This window comes from Mus musculus, chromosome 3 (genome assembly GCF_000001635.26).
Source record: "Mus musculus strain C57BL/6J chromosome 3, GRCm38.p6 C57BL/6J".
In the NCBI taxonomy this organism is placed as follows: domain Eukaryota; kingdom Metazoa; phylum Chordata; class Mammalia; order Rodentia; family Muridae; genus Mus; species Mus musculus.
Window position 1 is genome coordinate 25,877,257 of NC_000069.6, and position 18,798 is coordinate 25,896,054.

The 18,798-nt window shown below is 36.0% G+C and overlaps 1 protein-coding gene across 17 annotated transcripts in view; it reads right to left on the reverse strand.

The window, feature by feature from the left end:
- Nlgn1 (neuroligin 1) overlaps positions 1–18,798 on the reverse strand; it is a 911,059-nt gene that overhangs the window by 455,449 nt on the left and 436,812 nt on the right. Inside the window, exon 2 of one of the 17 annotated variants that reach the window (XM_017319497.2) lies at positions 15,485–15,582. The exons of the other annotated variants lie outside the window; for them this stretch is intronic. Within the exon in view, the coding sequence (XP_017174986.1) occupies positions 15,485–15,491 (7 nt within the window). The 5' untranslated portion in view covers positions 15,492–15,582. The remainder of the gene's footprint in view (positions 1–15,484; positions 15,583–18,798) is intronic. 17 annotated transcript variants of the gene reach the window in all.

Here is an 18,798-nt window from a genome sequence, read left to right on the forward strand (position 1 = left end):
AATCAGTTCAGAGGATCCTCAGATAACTTAAAGCAGAACTACCTTAGACCTCTGATATGCTTCTAGGTATATGCCTACAAGAGTCTATATCAGTATGTTACCGAGACACTTAATCATCTATATTTATGGCAGCAGTATTTATAATAACAAGAAAATAGAACTGAACTTTCCATCATCAAATGAATGTGTAAATATAATTAGGGATACATACACAGTGAGGTTTTATATTCATAATAATGAAACATGAAATAAATAAAGAACAGCATTCATAGAAAAATTGATAGAACCAAAAAAAAAATCCTAAGAAGCAAAATAAGGCAAATTTAAAGACAAATATAACATGGCTGTTCTCATCAATGCATCTGTATAAACAGGTATGTATCATATGAGGTCGAGTGGAAGGGTGGAAGGATCAAGAGACAGTAATAGGAAAAAGACAGATACCTCCTGTTTTCTATCTCCTATGAAACTTAAACTTAACTCTGCATCTATGCACATATATGATGTCCGTCTTTCTCCCTGCATGCCTATCTGTCCATTACTTAACCTATCATCTATCTCTCTATTAATTGACATGAAAGCAGATTGAAGACTATGTAGGACAAAACAGAGACCAGTGAAAGGGTTAAGGGAATATGAGAAGATTAGAAGTAAAGATAAGAAAGATACCACAATGTGTGCATTCTGAAATGCTACAATGCATGCAGATAAAAATTAATAACAAATAATGGACAACATCTTAATGAAATAAATGCTTGGGAGAAGAAACATTTCAAAATGTATTGTTTGAGACCTACTTTGAAGTACTTGATTCTGCATAATGGAACACCTTTGTCAAATTAAATTTCAAATATACCTTGTATGCTCAGCCTAAAAGTAGCTTTTTGTCATATTTCTAGTATATTTGATTTTAACTATAACAATCTCATGAAGTCAGGTATATAACTTTTCAACTGTAGTCTCATGTGAGTATTTAAAGTGTTTTGCATTCTGGGAACTGGAGATGATTATTCAGTTCCTAGTATCTACTCTGGTGATTCACAACCATTTCTCAGACTGGTTCTGGGGAACCTGTCACAATCCTCTTGACTTAGTAGGCAAATGCAAGGATCTGCAATACATACAGACAAGCACACACACACACACACACACACACACACACACACACACACACATAAATAATTTTTTAAAAAATATTTTGGATTCAAGATTATGTTGAGATTAGGTATTTTAAATTTAGTTTATTTAGACCAAGAAAATTTGATGATGATTTGGATATAATACCAATAATATATTTTCCATGTATAATACACTTTAGAAAGGCTATGGCAAAAGACACTGTCAATAAGACAGAAAGACCACCAACAGATTGGGAAAGGATCTTTACCTATCCTAAATCAGATAGGGGACTAATATCCAATATATATAAAGAAATCAAGAAGGTGGACTCCAGAAAATCAAATAACCCCATTAAAAAATGGGCCTCAGAGCTGAACAAAGAATTCTCACCTGAGGAATACTGAATGGCAGAGAAGCACCTGAAAAAATGTTCAACATCCTTAATCATCAGGGAAATGCAAATCAAAACAACCCTGAGATTCCACCTCACACCAGTCAGAATGGCTAAGATCAAAATTCAGGTGACAGTAGATGCTGGCCAGGATGTGGAGAAAGAGGAACGCTCCTCCATTGTTGGTGGGATTGCAAGCTTGTACAACCACTCTGGAAATCAGTCTGGTGGTTCCTCAGAAAATTGGACATAGTACTACTGGAGGATCCCGCAATACCTCTCCTGGGCATAGACCCAGAAGATGTTCCAACTTGTAATAAGGACACATGCTCCATTATGTTCATAGCAGCCTTATTTATAATAGCCAGAAGCTGGAAAGAACCCAGATGCCCCTTAAAAGAGGAATGGATACAGAAAATGTGGTACATTTACACAATGGAGTACTACTCAGCTATTAGAAAGAATGAATTTATGAAATTCCTAGGCAAATGGATGGACCTGGAGGACATCATCCTGAGTGAGGTAACCCAATCACAAAGGAACTCACACAATATGTACTCACTGATAAGTGGATATTAGCCCAGAAACTTAGGATACCCAAGATATAAGATACAATTTGCTAAATGCATGAAACTCAACAAGAACAAAGACCAAAGTGTGGACACTTTGCCCCTTCTTAGAATTGGGAACAAAACACCCATGGAAGGAGTTACAAAGTTTGGAGCTGTGACGAAAGGATGGACCATTTAGAGACTGCCATATCTGGGTATCCATTCCATAATCAGCTTCCAAACGCTGACACCATTGCATACACTATCAAGATTTTGCTGAAAGGACCCAGATATAGCTGTCTCTTGTGAGACTAAGCCAGCGCCTAGCAAACACGGAAGTGGATGCTCACAGTCAGCTATTGGATGGATCACAGGGCCCCTGAGGGAGGAGCTAGAGAAAGTATCCCAGGAGCTAGAGGGATCTGCAACCCTATAGGTGGAACAACATTATGAACTAACCAGTACCTCAGAGCATATGTACCAAAGATGGCCTAGTTGGCTATCACTGGAAAAAGAGGCCCATTGGACTTGCATACTTTATATGTCCCAGTACAGGGGAACGCCAGTGCCAAAAAGTGGGAGTGGGAGGGTAGGGGAGTTGGGGGGGGGAGGGTATTGGGGACTTTTGGGATAGCATTGGAAATGTAAATGAGGAAAATACCTAGTAAAAAATATTTAAAAAAATAAAGGCTATGGAGCCGGGCAGTGGTGGCACATGTCTTTAATCCCAGCACTTGGGAGGCAGAGGCAGGCGAATCTCTGATTTCAAGGCCAGCCTGGTTTTCAAAGTGAGTTCCAGGACGGCCAGGGTTATACAGAGAAACCCTGTCTAAAAAAAATAAAAAATAAAAAAAAAAATAAAAAAAAAAAAAAATAAAAAAAAAAAAAAAAGAAAGAAAGAAAGAAAGAAAGAAAGGCTATGTATCTTCAATTCATTCCTTATTGCTCTTATGTAACATGTGCAATGCCTAGAAAATTACTCTGCCATCCTTTATAAGTTTTGTTTTAAAATTAGAATATGTTATAGGTAATTAAAGTTAATTATTAATGTTGATAGATCCCATTTAATTTTATAACAGTGAAAAATAAAATAGTTCACATCTCATTAAAATCCAATAGAAGGTAAATCAGTTCATATAAAGATTAAATAAAAAATAGTTGAAAATAACAGAGCACTCAAATTGGCTTATGGTTGTTCCTACTTCAGAAACACAGAACAACACTAAAAAGGCCCAAGATACATTTAAAATGCTCACTTCCTTCTTTTAGAAGTTTGAAGATAAGGCACTAGGTTGGTATGTTTCAAAATGCTAGAAAAGAGTAGAATTTTTGACATTCACAACGAAATTATTGCATTTATAGTAGAAAGAAAAAGTAAGATAGTCTATATTATCAACTATCTTATGAGATAAATGGCATGAAAGTCTCGGGGCGTTAACACTAGCATGAAGCCCTACTGGAAGAGGGTGGAATACAGAAGGTTTAGATTTGAACTGGAACGAATCCATTCATATCCTCTATGGAAATACCTTCTTACTTGGCTTCTCCTGAGGCTCATTGTCCATAAGAGATTTCAAAACCTTCTTCATGGATTCAGCGCAGGCATTTGAGTTATTAATAGTTTATATTGATTTCATGCTTAGTGTGTGCCAAACACTCTTTTAGGATCCTTTCCCTTGTCTGTTAATTAAATTATCAAACTATATTAGCTACTGTAATTAAAACAATTTAACAGAAATAGAAATAGAGGTTAAGTAGCATTCACAGTTAGTAATTGGGAAATGTGTAGCCTGAACTCTGGTCATACCGCTTTGGAAGTCATTCATGGTCATTACCATAAGTTGTCTTGGAGAAAATGCCCAGAAGACAAACAACTCATCTGGGGGCAAACAGCTCTTAGATCGTTTCTGAGTTTGGGGGAGATTTACAAGCCCTATTTATTTATACATCTTACAGGTATGATTGTTTTGCTTGCCTGTATGTTATGCTCAACGTGTACATGCAGTGCCTGTAAGGACTAGACAGAGCATTGTGAGCTGCCCATGCAGGAGCTGACAACTGAACTTGTGTCCTCTGGAAGGGTAACATATGACAACCACCATTGAACCATTTCTCCAGATCCAAAACTGGAAAGTTTCTGCCAACAGCAAGCCTTAATTTATTCTTTTGAAAGATTTCAATCCATTGATTTGTTCTTGTATTCTCCCACTTTCCTTCAAATTATCAATGGATTTTTATTCAATTAAAAGATAATTAGTGCAGAGGATAAGATTTTCTGCTGTCTTCTCGTTAGTGTAAGAGAACTGAAATTACTGAAATTATGCTTAAGGGTAATGATTGCCAACGTTAAATTTATTATTATCTTTTTATAAGAGTCTCATAAAGCTAACTCTATAATTTAGAGTATTGATATGTTAGAATGAAAGCAGCTGAATTTCATCATCTAATAAATTTCACAGTACATATTTCTATTTATGGATGAGAACAGAAACTTTAAAGAAAACTTAGTAGAGTCCTGAAGCTTTCCTAAAGCTTCCTGATTCAATAAACGACATCTTTAAAGCTAAAAACTGTAATGTAGCACTGTCATAAATATTTATTTGGCGATTAGAGGACTGGAATTGATTAAAGTACTTGTTTTCTTCTTTTTAAAATTTGTATTTGAGAAATAATATTTTTTAAAAATCTTACCATCTTTAAGATGTGAGAAAAATTATCTGGGACATGTAAGTAATATATAAACAGCTGGCACACACACACACACACACACAAACACACACACACACACACACACACACACACACAAACACACACGCACACAAATTCATGCACACACATAGCCAGAGAGAAAGAGAGAGAGAGAGAGAGAATACAAAATAAAGCTATCACTTGTGAATGCAATCTCAATAACTTTTAAATAACCTTTTCATTGCACTACATTTTAAAAGCAAGAACATATTCAACTATTTTATTATACCAAGCAGTGGTCCTTTAAACACTTACTCAGATAAAAGTATACATGTAAATGATGCACCTTTATTCAACTTTTTTATTACAAAGCACCATGGGCAATTTAATTTTATCTTCTAGTGCATTTATAGATGCACTATAAACACTAGAAAATAAGGCAAGCATTGACCAGAAGGATTAAAAAATTCAATTATTAATACTTTAAGAAAATAAGTATTTACTAGAGTGACTTTTGGTTTAACTTAGACCCAAGGACAATATTTATCCACTATTTACTTAGTTCTTATAGGAAAATTTTTCATAAAGAAGGCAAAGTAATTCACTAATGAGAGTTCTATGACACATAGAAGACACAGGTATACACTAGTATAAAAACTGCAATCAACCCCCCACTCCACACACACACACACCAAATGATTTAGGTTTTATTTTTTATTAGATATTTTCTTCATATTGATTTCAAATTTCAAATGCTATCCCGAAAGGTGATGACAGGAGGCAAAGGCAAGGGAACCAAGCCTCATGCCTTTCTAACAGGCACTGGGAGTTGACAGCCTCTGAAGGAGGTAGAGATGGTTTTCTTCAGTGATATGGATAATGATCAGATGCCTGTGCTCTGGCACATGGTGCTCTATACCCATGAACACAGAAGGAGCACTGACTGGACACAGTACACTATAAAGAAGACAGGACATTGGGAAGGATGTGCAGTGTGGCTCAGGGGGAGCTGGATGAGGACAGCTGGGTGGCTATGCTCTAAATATTCTGTATCCATTCATGTACAGAATTACCAAAGAGCAATTAAAATGTTCTAAATGTGTGATGAACTTGAGCCTTATAACATTCTTCAGCTACATACAAAGAAGTCAGACCTTTCATCTATAAAGAAAAATGGAACAAGTGAAATACTTTCCCCCAATCTATTTTTCCCTCAAAATATCCACACTATTCTACCAGCAAACTTCACAACTAACGACAAGTCCATGCAAGCATTTTAACTTGCTCAGATTCCCAGGTTACATACAGAAATCCTGGTTCAGAGTTGGCCTGGAGTCACAGTGTAAGGAAGTGGAGATGGTGCAATCCTTGAAGCTTGCCCAGAGTTGGTCCTGTTGAAATGGCAAGCTACAGTCTCAAAGACAACCTATCTCCAAAATACATATATAAATAATTATGTAAATAAATAGATACATATGGAAAATTATTGGGGAATATAAATGACACCAACCTCTGACCTTTGTGACCAATGCACCACAGACACACACACACACACAAACACCCGCGCGCACACACACACAGGAGGAGTAGATTTCTTCTTCCTTCCTTCCTTCCTTCCTTCCTTCCTTCCTTCCTTCCTTCCTTCCTTCCTTCCTTCCTTCCTTCCTTCCTTCCCTCCCTCCCTCCCTCTTTCTCTCTCTTTCTTTCTTTCTTTCTTTCTTTCTTTCTTTCTTTCTTTCTTTCTTTCTTTCTTTCTTTCTTTCTTTCTTCTCCCTCCTTTCCTTTCCTTTCCTTTCCTTTCCTTTCCTTTCCTTTCCTTTCCTTTCCTTTCCTTTCCTTTCCTTTCCTTTCCTTTCCTTTCCTTTCCTTTCCTTTCCTTTCCTTTCCTTTCCTTTCCCTGCTCCCCTACCCACACACTCCCACTTCTTGGCCCTGGCATTCCCCTGTACTGGGGCATATAAAGTTTGCAAGACCAGGAGGTCTCTCTTCCCAATGATGGTTGACTGGTCCATCTTTTGCTACATATGCAGCTAGAGACACGAGCTCCAGGGGTACTGGTTAGTTCATATTGTTGTTCTACCTATAGGGTTTCAGACCCCTTTAGCTCCTTGGGTACTTTCTCTAGCTCCCCCTCTTTCTTTCTTCATTTTTTGAATGCCAAACCCAGGCCTTCATGCGTTCTATCCAAGCACTCTACCACAAAGCCATAACCTCACTACATAAAATCATAAAATATGGTTCTTTATAATATAATGTGGAATTGAGAGAAAGAAGACCTCTTCTTAATAAAAAAGCTCAATAATTTGAAGAATACTTAGATGAATATACAGACATGAGGAACTTAGCTCAGTAACAGAAACTCCTTTCATGGGAAGTGTCCCTCAAATCTCCATTGCTTGCTCATCATATTTTTATTCTCCTTCTCTAAGATTCCAAATACCAAGACATTTCACTCATTCATGCATTGCTTCAGTAATGTAAGCACAAGTATGATCTATCTATCTATGTATCTATCTATGTGTCTATCTATCTATCTATCTATCTATCTATCTATCTATCTATCTCTATCCCCCTCCCTCTCTTAAATAAATCAAGTTCATGGACATATTCTGAAACTGTATCAAAAATTATTACCCTTATTTTTTACAAAAATGAATTCTGCAGAAAAAAATAACTTTTCTAGACTTGATTATTTAATGAAATACTTCCATTAACCTATGAATTAGCTTCCTATATCCTAAAATCAAAATGAAAGTAGTTAAATTCTTTTTTTATCTGTAAAATATCCTATTATAAACTTTCAAAACTACATGCTTATTTAATGGATTTGAAACCGAGTACACTCTTCCTATCAGGAGCATACACTGGCTAGAACTCTGCTGTTTTGGCCTTGATGTGGTCTCTTTCCCTTCCCACTCACTTCACCCTGCACAGATGCTTGTCAGTGCGTTGAATAGAGACAAATTCCCTAGTTTGCATTGCCTACATTTCTAAGTTCACAGCAATCCAAATCAATTTATGCTGAAATGGGTAGAAAATTCTGTGTGGTGCATAGTGCTAATTAGTAGCTCACCAATGAAGATTCTAATTTACATGTTCTGTTAAAGCTCAAACCCAGAGAGTCTACACATTTCCTGTGTTTCTTTTGCTCAATTACTGAATATTAGTGAGTCTCATTAGAAGACAAAAGGCTGTTCAGAGTCCTTCAACGCCCTTATAATAGATGTTCTTTTAATGTTCAGAGTATCACATCAAAGCAAAAACTTGCTTATGTTTACTATCCTAGACAAGCTTTTTCATTTTCTATAATTACTACAGTAACTGCATTTAAACATAGATAAGCAAAATTATAAATTAATATGCATGTTACTCTGATTTCACTGTTTAATATATGTGATGAAATTTAGAAACATCCTTCTGACTTGGTGAATAATGTAACTATACAGTGAGCCAATGCGATGATGAATTAAGAATGAAAACTATATTCTTAATTTCCTCTCCATCATTTTTATGTTTAGTTTGGGAGAGAAGAAGAAAATTGTTTCTTCAACACACAATTTAAAAATTGTTCAGCCCATTGTGTAAATGCATAAGAGGGATTCATAACTTCCTAAAGAGATATTACCATCTATTTTGTAAATATATTTTAGATGATTTTCATAACACATTTTATATTGTTTTTCAGAAATGAATATTATGTTACCCTGTAGATCAATATGAAGATTTTAGATCAATTTAGCAAGTAATTATATATTCAAGTTCTGTTTTCCCATGTGTACACTATCATTTTCTTGATGGCCTTAGAAAAATAAAAAAAACAGAATTGTTCATTTTAACATGAAGTTATTTGAAATATGACTGTTCTAACTTTTGATTCTTCCAGTGAGATTGGGCTCCATTGTCTGAATGTTGGGAATTTATGACATATGGATAATGATGAGTTTCTGAAAACTTTTCTTTCTAGGAAAAAACTGATGGAAGTTGATTTCAAAAGGTCAGGAAGTTTTTAAATAAATTATAATGCTCCTTTAATGTGAAACAAACAGCAGTTTATGTATATGTTACCTATATAAGTTGTCAAATAAAATTTCATGGAATTGTAATTTATTTTTTCTATACATATTATTCAATCTATGTAAATACATTAACATTTAAATCTTTTTCTTTAAAAAGTAAATTGATATGCTTCCTAATTAGAATCACCACTTAACACTTCAGCCCAGATTTAAATCCTGACCATAGAAGCTTCTCTTGGGGTTAGAGAGATGGCTCTGTAGTTAAAAATGTATGCTACCATCCCCTGATGAGAAGTGTGATCCCCAGCTCACAAAAATTGTCCTCTGATCTCCATACATGTAGCATGCATTGTGTACACAGACACAAAATAAATAGAAATATGTGAAAATCATACAATAAAAGTCAAATTTAAAACTTCCTTGATAGTTTGTGAGCTGAGATATATTACTCTGTTATTAATGATTATTGGAAATGATTATTAATAATTTGATCATTAATCAAATTATTGGTGTTTCAAAACTGGTTCAGCGACCTGCAGCTGTATTGTCTCCTTGTGAAAAGCACATTCAAAACTGGTGATGTCACAAAACTCTGAGACCATCAGATGTCATCACGGTTGAGAATTACTCTCCTATAAGTGAGAGAGTTGTGGCCACTGAAAACATTCATGTTCCCATGGCAGTGAGGATGATCTACATAGATGTTACAGATTCATTCTAATTTAAGCTCACATTCATTTTTCCTAGAGATTATACATGCCTGGAAGTTTTGCCTCTGGCCTGCACTGAATAACTGGGCAGCCAATTTTGCAACATGATTTGGTACACAAAATGGGATTATTAATATTGACCTCATAAAAGTCATGTGGTTTTGTGAAGACTAGGTTAAACAACTCTGAAAATAGTTCATAAAGACCAATGGGATATGTAAGCATAGTAGTAGCCTTATGTTTTCCCTTCATCCTGTTCTTCTTTCTCTTCCTTCCTTCCTTCCTTCCTTCCTTCCTTCCTCCCTTCCTTCCTTCCTTCCTTCCTTCCTTCCTCCCTTCCTTCCTTCCTCCCTCCCTTCCCCCTCCCTCCCTCCCTCCCTCCCTCCCTCCCTCCCTCCTTCCTTCCTTCCTTCCTTCCTTCCTTTCTTCCTTCCTTCTTTCCTTCATTCCTTCCAGACTATCTAACTATATAGCCCAGAACAGTTTCAAGATTTCCTCAATATCCCAGGTACTGAATTTTTCATTTGTTAGCATTCAGAATTTCTGAAAATATTGGTTTTTCTCTGTGGGAAAATACAGCATTCTTAGTAGTTACTAATTTTAATTCAAAACTAAAACTGAATTGGCTTTTTATAATTCTTAGAGAAAACGTGGTTTGTGTGATTCTGTGTGTGTGTGTGTGTGTGTGTGTGTGTGTTTGTGAGAGAGAGAGAGACAGAGAGAGAGACAGAGACAGAGACAGAGACAGACAGAGACAGAAACAGAGACAAAGACAGAGAGAGAGACAAAGATAGAGAGACAGAGAGAGACGGGGGCAAAAAGACAATATAATGGTTTTGAATATATACATATACACACATATTACTGCTTTTCACTTGCAAGTATATTACTTTGGCTTAGATTATTCAAAATGAGGTATGTTTCATATAAGATGTTTCAAAGTAATTTTTGAAATTAAATTATTACACCAGGATAATATTTAATTTTTTATTTATTATTTTCTTATCATCTGCATGGCAATCCTAACCATAACTTCCCCTCCTTCCATTCCTTTAAGTTCTTATTTCTCCTCTCCTGAGAATCCACTCTTCAAAATACCCTCCCCACAACATCTCTACCCAGAAAAGAGCAGGCCTCCTAGGTAGATCAAGCAAGCATGCACAAGATACAATAAAACAAGGCACAAATCCTCACATCAAGGCTGGGCATAGCAAATAAATAGGAGTAAAAGAGTCCCCAAACCAGGCAAAAGAGTCAGAGACATGCCATTCCCACAGTTATAAGTCATCCACCAAAACATCAGGTCAACAATGATATATATGCAGAGGACATAGTGCAGACTCATATGGGATTTGAGATTGTTTCTCAGTCTGTTGAGTTCCCATGATTAGTTGAACTTCTGAGGGGTTCCCCTAGAAATTGAGCATTGTCATTTCATGGTCTGTAAAGAATTGTGTTGGAATTTTGTTAAGGTTTGCATTTAATCTGTAGATTTCTTTGGTAGTATAATGGCTATTACTGATTGTCAACGTGACTATATCTGGAATGAACTACAATCCATAATTGGATGGCACACTTGTGATCCAGATCTTGAGGCTTGAAGACACAAATTTCTGACCTGGATCTTGAAAGGAGATCTTCAGGCATATTGGCTATGAAAAGCTTAGGCCCAGGCAAGGTAGTACATGCCCTTAACCCCGGGTGACTGAGGAAAGAAGATCTGTGAGTTCAAGGTTAGCCTGGGACAAAGCAAATCCTAGATCCAGGCATGATGGTAGACACCTTTAATCTGGGCCATCCCTTCTGCTGGAGGCCTATATAAGGACATTGGAAGAAGGAAGATTCACTCTTCTTCAACTGCTTGCACTTTCATGCCAGGACCTCTATTGGAACCCACTTCTGTAGAAGACCTGCTTAAACAACTATGCTCATGGGACTGAGCAAATACTAGATTCTTGAATTTCTGAACCACAGCTATCCATTGTTGGGTTAGTTGGACTACATACTGTAAGTCATCACAATAAATTCCCTTAATATATAGAGACAATTCCATAAGTTCTGTGACTCTAGAGAACCCTGACTAATATAGGTAGGATAGCCATTTCCACTATGGTAATCCTATTGATTCATAATCATGGGAAATCTTTTCATGTTCTAATATCTTCTTCAATTATTTCTTCAGAGACACCAAGTTTTTGTCATACAAATCTTACACTTGTTTGGTCTGTGAGTATTTTGTTCAGTACTTTTGCATCCATGTTTATAATGTAAATTGGCCTATAATTTTCTTTCTTTGTTGAGTTTTTTAGTTGTTTGGGTATCAGAGAGACTATGGCATCATAATATGATTTGGCAGTTTTACTTCTGTTTCTATTTGTAGAGTAATTTGGGGTATTTTGGCATTAACTCTTCTTTGAAAGTCTACACCAGAAAACAATTTTAACAAATAAAAACGTATCCACTATACTCAATAATCTTTTAATGTTAACCTGCTCAGTCTCATAAATATTCCCCCTCCCACATCATGGAGTGTGATTAAATTTTTAAAACTCAAAAAAAATCAGTTTTTGCTTCTCTAAGAGTTGATCATTAACTATAATCCCTTTGTGAGTTCTCTAAATTTTTTGACAGTTTCTAGTACCTACATTTGGTACTAGAATCAAGGGGAGTGACATAGGTACAGTTGGTGACACAGTGTCAAGAAAGGACATTAGTCTCTCACCATTACCATTATTGAATTAGAGTACATAGAAGAATTTCTTGGATTTGTAAGACTAAAATTTCCCTAAATGATCTTTATTAAAATAAAGCGGAAAATTTGTCTGTTTCTTTACATAGTAAAAATAGGAAAGCTATTTCTTTCCCAAGTGAATGTTTAATGATATACTAATAAAAATATCTGTAACAGTTTACAACTAGGTGAGATTATTTTTAAAAGAGAAGAGCCCCTGCCCCCAAAAATAAACAATAGTAAGGTACAGAGAAATCGATACTCCACAAAAAAGACTGTATTATAAAATTAAGTTAAATAAGTTTGGAATGGGCATGTGACCCACATCTAACTGAAAGGATAGAGCACCCTGTGCACTTGAACATATTGTGTCTTTGAAATTACAGTATTTTCACTGTAGGAAACAAATGAGCTAATAAGTAAATGATAACCAACTCTCCTTTAAGAAACACTTGGCATTGAAATGAAGGTTGGTTCTGATTTCCCATATGCCACAGTTTCTCTTATTCCTAGTCACAAAATAAAATCCAGAACAATTATGTCTAGTTGCAAAAAAATTCAAAAAATTAAGACTCAGAAAAATTAATTACAAAGTAATTTGTAAAGCCATGTAATCTTGAACTGCTAAACCAAAATGTAGAAGTATTATTTTAAAAAACCACTGTAGTTTGAAATAAAATGTCTATCAGGTAAATTAAATTAATACAATGTAAAAATTGAAAGAAAATAATTCATGAATGTTTGTAGCATATATCATAGAGACAAATAACTTTTGAATATCATGTATTTTTATTTTTAATATTGATTAGATTCTCAAAAATAGACAAAAGGTATTATAAAGTAGGCCACAGATAAAAATCATGTTAAATTATATGCACAGCTATATTTTTATCCTTATAAATGGAAATAGCACTTCCTTTAGACAAACTATTGATGTGCATCTCAGTTAGAAATGTGCTCCAGGCAAGTTCATCATCTGCGAAATGTGGCTTCTTTCCTTTGTTTGTGTCTAACATCACATAATTCCACTGCTTTTGCTCACATGCTGGAGAGGTTGTTAAGTAACAATTGATAATTATCCAAGATTTCATTACCTGTTACTGCAGTGGAAATGATATTGGTCTATACATGCTAGACACAGTAGAAATACCTTTATTATGCTTCATTCGAGAAAAATCCACAGGATTTATTAGTTTTCAAAATTACTGTAAAGAAAGAAATAAGCAAAGCAACCGAGATTTTTTTCCTGGGGAGCCCTGGACCCCTTGTGGGAAAGAGGAACTCAGTAGCTCTCCTTTATTTTTGCTCATGTTTTATCAGTACATGAACTAGTATTAACATATGAACCATATTGAACATAATGATATATCACATCGGCTAAAATAACTTCTTATTTTTTAATAAATCAATAAAATGTAGTAACTAAGATAATAGCTTGACGGCTAGTGGCAGGATTTTATAGCTTGAAGAATCATAGCCTTTGAAGGGAGTGATTTATATGGGACAGTATGACTTTTAAATGGATGTAAACTCTGGCAAGTGTAAACTTGAATCCAGAAACTAAGTTTTACAGGATGAAAATGCAAGCGCATGCACAGCTAAAGAAAGGCCTAGTCTATTTGAAGAATAATGGTGTTACCAAGGATTTAAAATTGTGAGATTAGTTTTAAATAACATAAGATAGCTATAAAACTGAGAATACATGAGACTTTTATAAAAATCAAATAAATTAAATGTCCCACATCACAATATTTTTCTTTAATCGAACAAGTATACACCACTGAGTATGAGTTACCAATTTTATATTATATTATTTCAAATTGAATCAAGACACCTTTATCTTTCAGACACTGACAGTATCCAGTTTGAATGGCAGTGTTGGGTCTGAGCCTCCAGCTCAGTACCTCAGGGTCTGTGTGCCCAACTTTGCAGCTGCAGTGTTCATGTGGCACGGGAGGCAGGGTTACTGTCTGACTATGTCATCATGTCTTATAGTCTTGATTAAAACGCTTGTACTTTCATCCTGTATTTCTTCTTACTTTCTGCCCATTGTTATATTAATCAACATTTATATGCATTCAGTTTGTAATTAGTACTATTTGCATACAAGCTACAATTTATGCTAAATAAGACCAGAATGTTTTGATTTCTAGAAAATTATTTTATTTAAAAAAACTTCAAAAATCTCAAATAATTAAATAACATTAAAAATAGTGTGATGCATTTGTTAACTAGGCTTCAACAATATTTCCCACTTGTGTGGTGTCATCATATTTTAAAAAATAATGAAGCAACCATGTGTTTTAAGTAAATGCAGAGTGGCAATCTGTTTTGTTGAAAAGGACATAAAAATGGAGTCATATTTTCAAGAGCCCCATTTCGTAAATAACTTGCCTGCTGTGTGCTGCAGTGGATGCTGTAGGCTTATCAAGCCACTAAACTATTGTTTATTATAGATCCATTTTGTCATTTTGATGGAATGGATTCAGGAATGGCAATCTTCTGTCCTCTCTCTGCTTCGCTGGCTACATGACCTCCCTTGGCTAAGACGTTATCAAAATGTGAATGTCATTAATTTACAACAGCTCAGGAGCTGAGTAGGAATCCTATTATCTATGAATTAGAGAATTAGAAACCTACATGAATACAACTTGGGCTGTGTGAATAGATTACTGTGTAAGTATTTCTTTAACATATAGAAGTAAGTCCTACTAAACATAATAAATTCATGTAAAACATGGGTAAACTGATTAAAGTTAAACCTATGTTTTAATCACATTTTCTAGTGCCAGTAATTCTATCCCTGGCTGAAATTGAACAAATAGAAATTATAACAGTAATAAGCCACTCCGGAAAGCATTATGTGATCAATTAACTTCTTACCTTGAGAAAGAAAAAACACAACAGGTAAAAGTTTAAAATATTGTAGACATGACTATATATTCAAGGTCAAAATCCAGATAATGTGGATGAATGTTAAGGCTCTCTGAAACCTCACAGGCATTGTCTTAAATGACTACATTCCTATCAGCATTCTGGCCTGCCCAATATCTGCCCTGTCAAAGTGATTAGAACATACTAGAGCATACTTAGTGTCCAGCTCCGAACTCCTCCATACTCCTTCCACAAATCAGTTCAAACAACTTGTGAATCACCTGATAAGATAATCACAGTAACAAACTCCAATGTTAGTATCGATTTTCTGTCTTAATTAATTTTCTCATTTCTGTGACCACATACCTGAGATAAACAACTTAAAGGGTGCCAAAGGTACTTACACCCCATCGTGGTGAGGTAGCTATGGGGCAAGTAGCTCCAGTTGGCAGGGAAGGTAAGCAGCTTCCTGACGTCACAGCAGATAAGAAATCAGGAGCTTCTGTCAAAAGTCAGACATGGTATGAAATTCCAGAAATCAGCATTTCTGCTATGTTACTGTCTCCAGCGTGGCGGCTCTACTTTCAAATAGTTCCAGAATTTCCCATAAAAGGTCTACCATCTAGAAAACACATATTCAATCTCACGAGACTGTGAGGAACATTCCATCCAAGCCTCTACAGGTAGCTTCCACTGTTGTTACAAACTGTACATTAGGTTATAAAAAGAAATGTATTATACAAACTGACATAGAAACTCAAAGGAAGCCTGGCAGTGGTGGCACACACCTTTAAATACAAGCACTGGGTGGGCAGAGGTAGGCATATCTCTGAGTTCAAGGCCAGCTTGGTCTGCAGAGTAAGTTCCAAGACAGCCAGGGGTACACAGAAACCATGTCTCAAGAAACCAAAACAAGGAGTGGAAGGAGGAGGGGAGAAGAAGGAAGGAAGGAAGGAAGGAAGGAAGGAAGGAAGGAAGGAAGGAAGGAGAGAAAAAGTAGGAGGAGGAGAAGGAGAAGAAGAAGGAGGAGGAGGAGGAGGAGGAGGAGGAGGAGGAGGAGGAGCAGAAAGAAGAAGAAGGAGAAGGAAGAAGGAGAAGAAGAAGAAAAGAAAAAAGAAAAAGAAAAAGAAAGAGAAATGTGTGGTGTGAACAGTCAATTTACCAAAAGCTTCACTGCTCACTGTTGTATTGGCTAAGGAAATATAGAACAAGCTCCTTGTGGTGGGACACACATGGTAAAACAGCAGTTGCAGTACAGTGGTCAGGAAGAGGTAACCAAAAGAAAGAAACAGAGCAAGGGAGCAGGGGCAGACACTCCACAGGTGTTTAGCTTTCTGCTCTCAGCCTCCAACAATATCCTATTTAGTTATAAGTGAATCTACCGAACAGTCATGGCCATCGTACTCCAACCTCCCTTTAAATAGCTTGCTATGGACCATACCTTTAACACATAAGCCCTTTGGAGGAATACCACACCAACCAGAGACTTCCATGAGAACATATTCCATGAATAATTTTTATAACTACTGAAGGACACTAAATAACTTGGACAGCTCACAACAGTGCCCATTAATTGCTTTAAGAGAGATTGCTGAATTTGGAAATACACTTTCATTCTAGTATCTTAAAATTCTCATATGTATTTAAAAGTACCTGTAATTTTATCCGTATAATAAAGAACGTTGCAGGACTCACAATATGTAAAACAGCATGCAATTTCAGAATTAATGAAAGCGTAAATAAATGCCTACACCATGCGATAGTCAGAATGTACGTGGTTCCTACACTTTTAAATTATGTCATATGTATGTGTTATGTAAAGAATAGAATTCAAGCATAATATGATTAAAAACTCAAGATTAAATGTATACTTTAATTTTCTTTGTTTATGCAATGTAGATATTAATTTGTTTTAGTGTGTTTTGCCTTCTAATGTAACTGGGTTAATTGATGCCAGGATGGATGATAAAATATGTCTGAGTGTTTCTGTGACCTTGTCTCCGGAGGAGATCTGTAAGTGATCAGTAGAATGATGTTAAAGTTCTGCTCTCTGATTTTTGGACAACATTCTACAAAATTTTCTTCAGAAACATAAATATATTCTTAAAAATTATAATTACATAATTCCACCATTCCCCTTCTTTCTTCTAATCCTTCCCATGGTACTTGCTCCCTCTCAAATTCATGGCCTCTTTTATTTTTTCAGATAGTACCATTACAAACATTTACAAGCAAATACCTACAGAAATACAATATAAATAGATTGATTTTGTGGCTTCATTTATTAGTATGTATATTGTGCTGTCTCTGTCTATATAAGGCTACTTAATATAAGATTTTTGGGGAGTCGGGGGTTGAGACAGGGTTTCTCTGTGTAGACCTGTCTGTCCTGGAACTCACTCTGTAAGCCAGGCTGGCCTCGAACTCAGAAATATGCCTGCCTCTGCCTCCCAAGTGCTGGGATTAAATGAGTGCGGCACCACTGCTGGGCAGTATAAGGTATTTTCAAAACTGGGATAGAATAAATAGGCAAAACAGCAGCTCCAGCTAGGTGGTCCTTCGTTTGCGTCCTGAGCATCAGCTTTCTTGAGTCTTAGCTATGAGAGTCACACTGCACTATATCATCTGCTTCCATGGTAATTTATACCATACATGGTAGAAGGGAGATTTCTCAAATTTAATAAGCAGACTAAACATTTCCTATAATAGAATAGATCTCTCTGTCTCTGTCTCTGTCTCTGTCTCTCTCTGTCTCACACACACACACACACACACACGCACACACAGAGAGAGAGAGAGAGAAAGAGAGAGAGAGAGACTCAGAAAGAGAGAAAGGAAGAGAAGGAGGGAAAGAGAGAGGCAAATAGAGACAGAAACAGCACCATACATATATACTAACAAATGAAGTTACCAAATCAGTCTGCTTTAGGTTGTAGGCATGCACTATGTAGGTATGGTCTCTTTCTATGCCAGCCTACTTAACACAAAAAGGGGCTTCCTTAAATCTAAGGTTTGGAGGTTAAAAATCTATGAAGCTATCTCATTTGTGACAGAGAACACATTCCAGGAGTGCAGGCCAGAAGAAATGACTACCAGCTAGACAGGAAGCCAGAGGGCACTTCAGCACTCAATCTACAGGTCTTATGATATCACATGCTGCAAAGAACTAATTCAGAATTTAGTAAGGACTAAGGCAGCATTTCCAGCAGGCCCTGGGGAAACCCCACTGGATCACAACTCCTGGGATGCTACTACTCAGCACACAGTAACACTGCGTTTTCAGAACATGAAGGCATAGCAGGGAAAAGAGATACCATCTAGATATTAGCAACATTTTATTTAGCCTTAAATAACATTAATTTGGTAGAATTTTTTAATTAATATGTCTCGTGAGAGCTGCATTCAGAAAACTAGGATGTCTGTAACCTTTGCAATTGATCCTGTTTATTCCATCTGTTCTGTGACTCCAGACAAGCTCTGCCTGGCTCTACATTAAGACATATTTAAATACCAGAAATAAGCTTTAAGACTAGACTCCTTACTATTCTAAAAAAAAAAAAATGTGAGCACTCACTTGGGAAGCCTAAGAATTCTAGGGCAAGATATGAAAGATAAAAATGAATAGTGTGATAATTTTAAATTTCTGTTTCTGAGAACGAGTCCTCCAAGATCCTCTCCTCATTAGTGCAGAAGGGCATCCAGAGCTCCATATAAATAA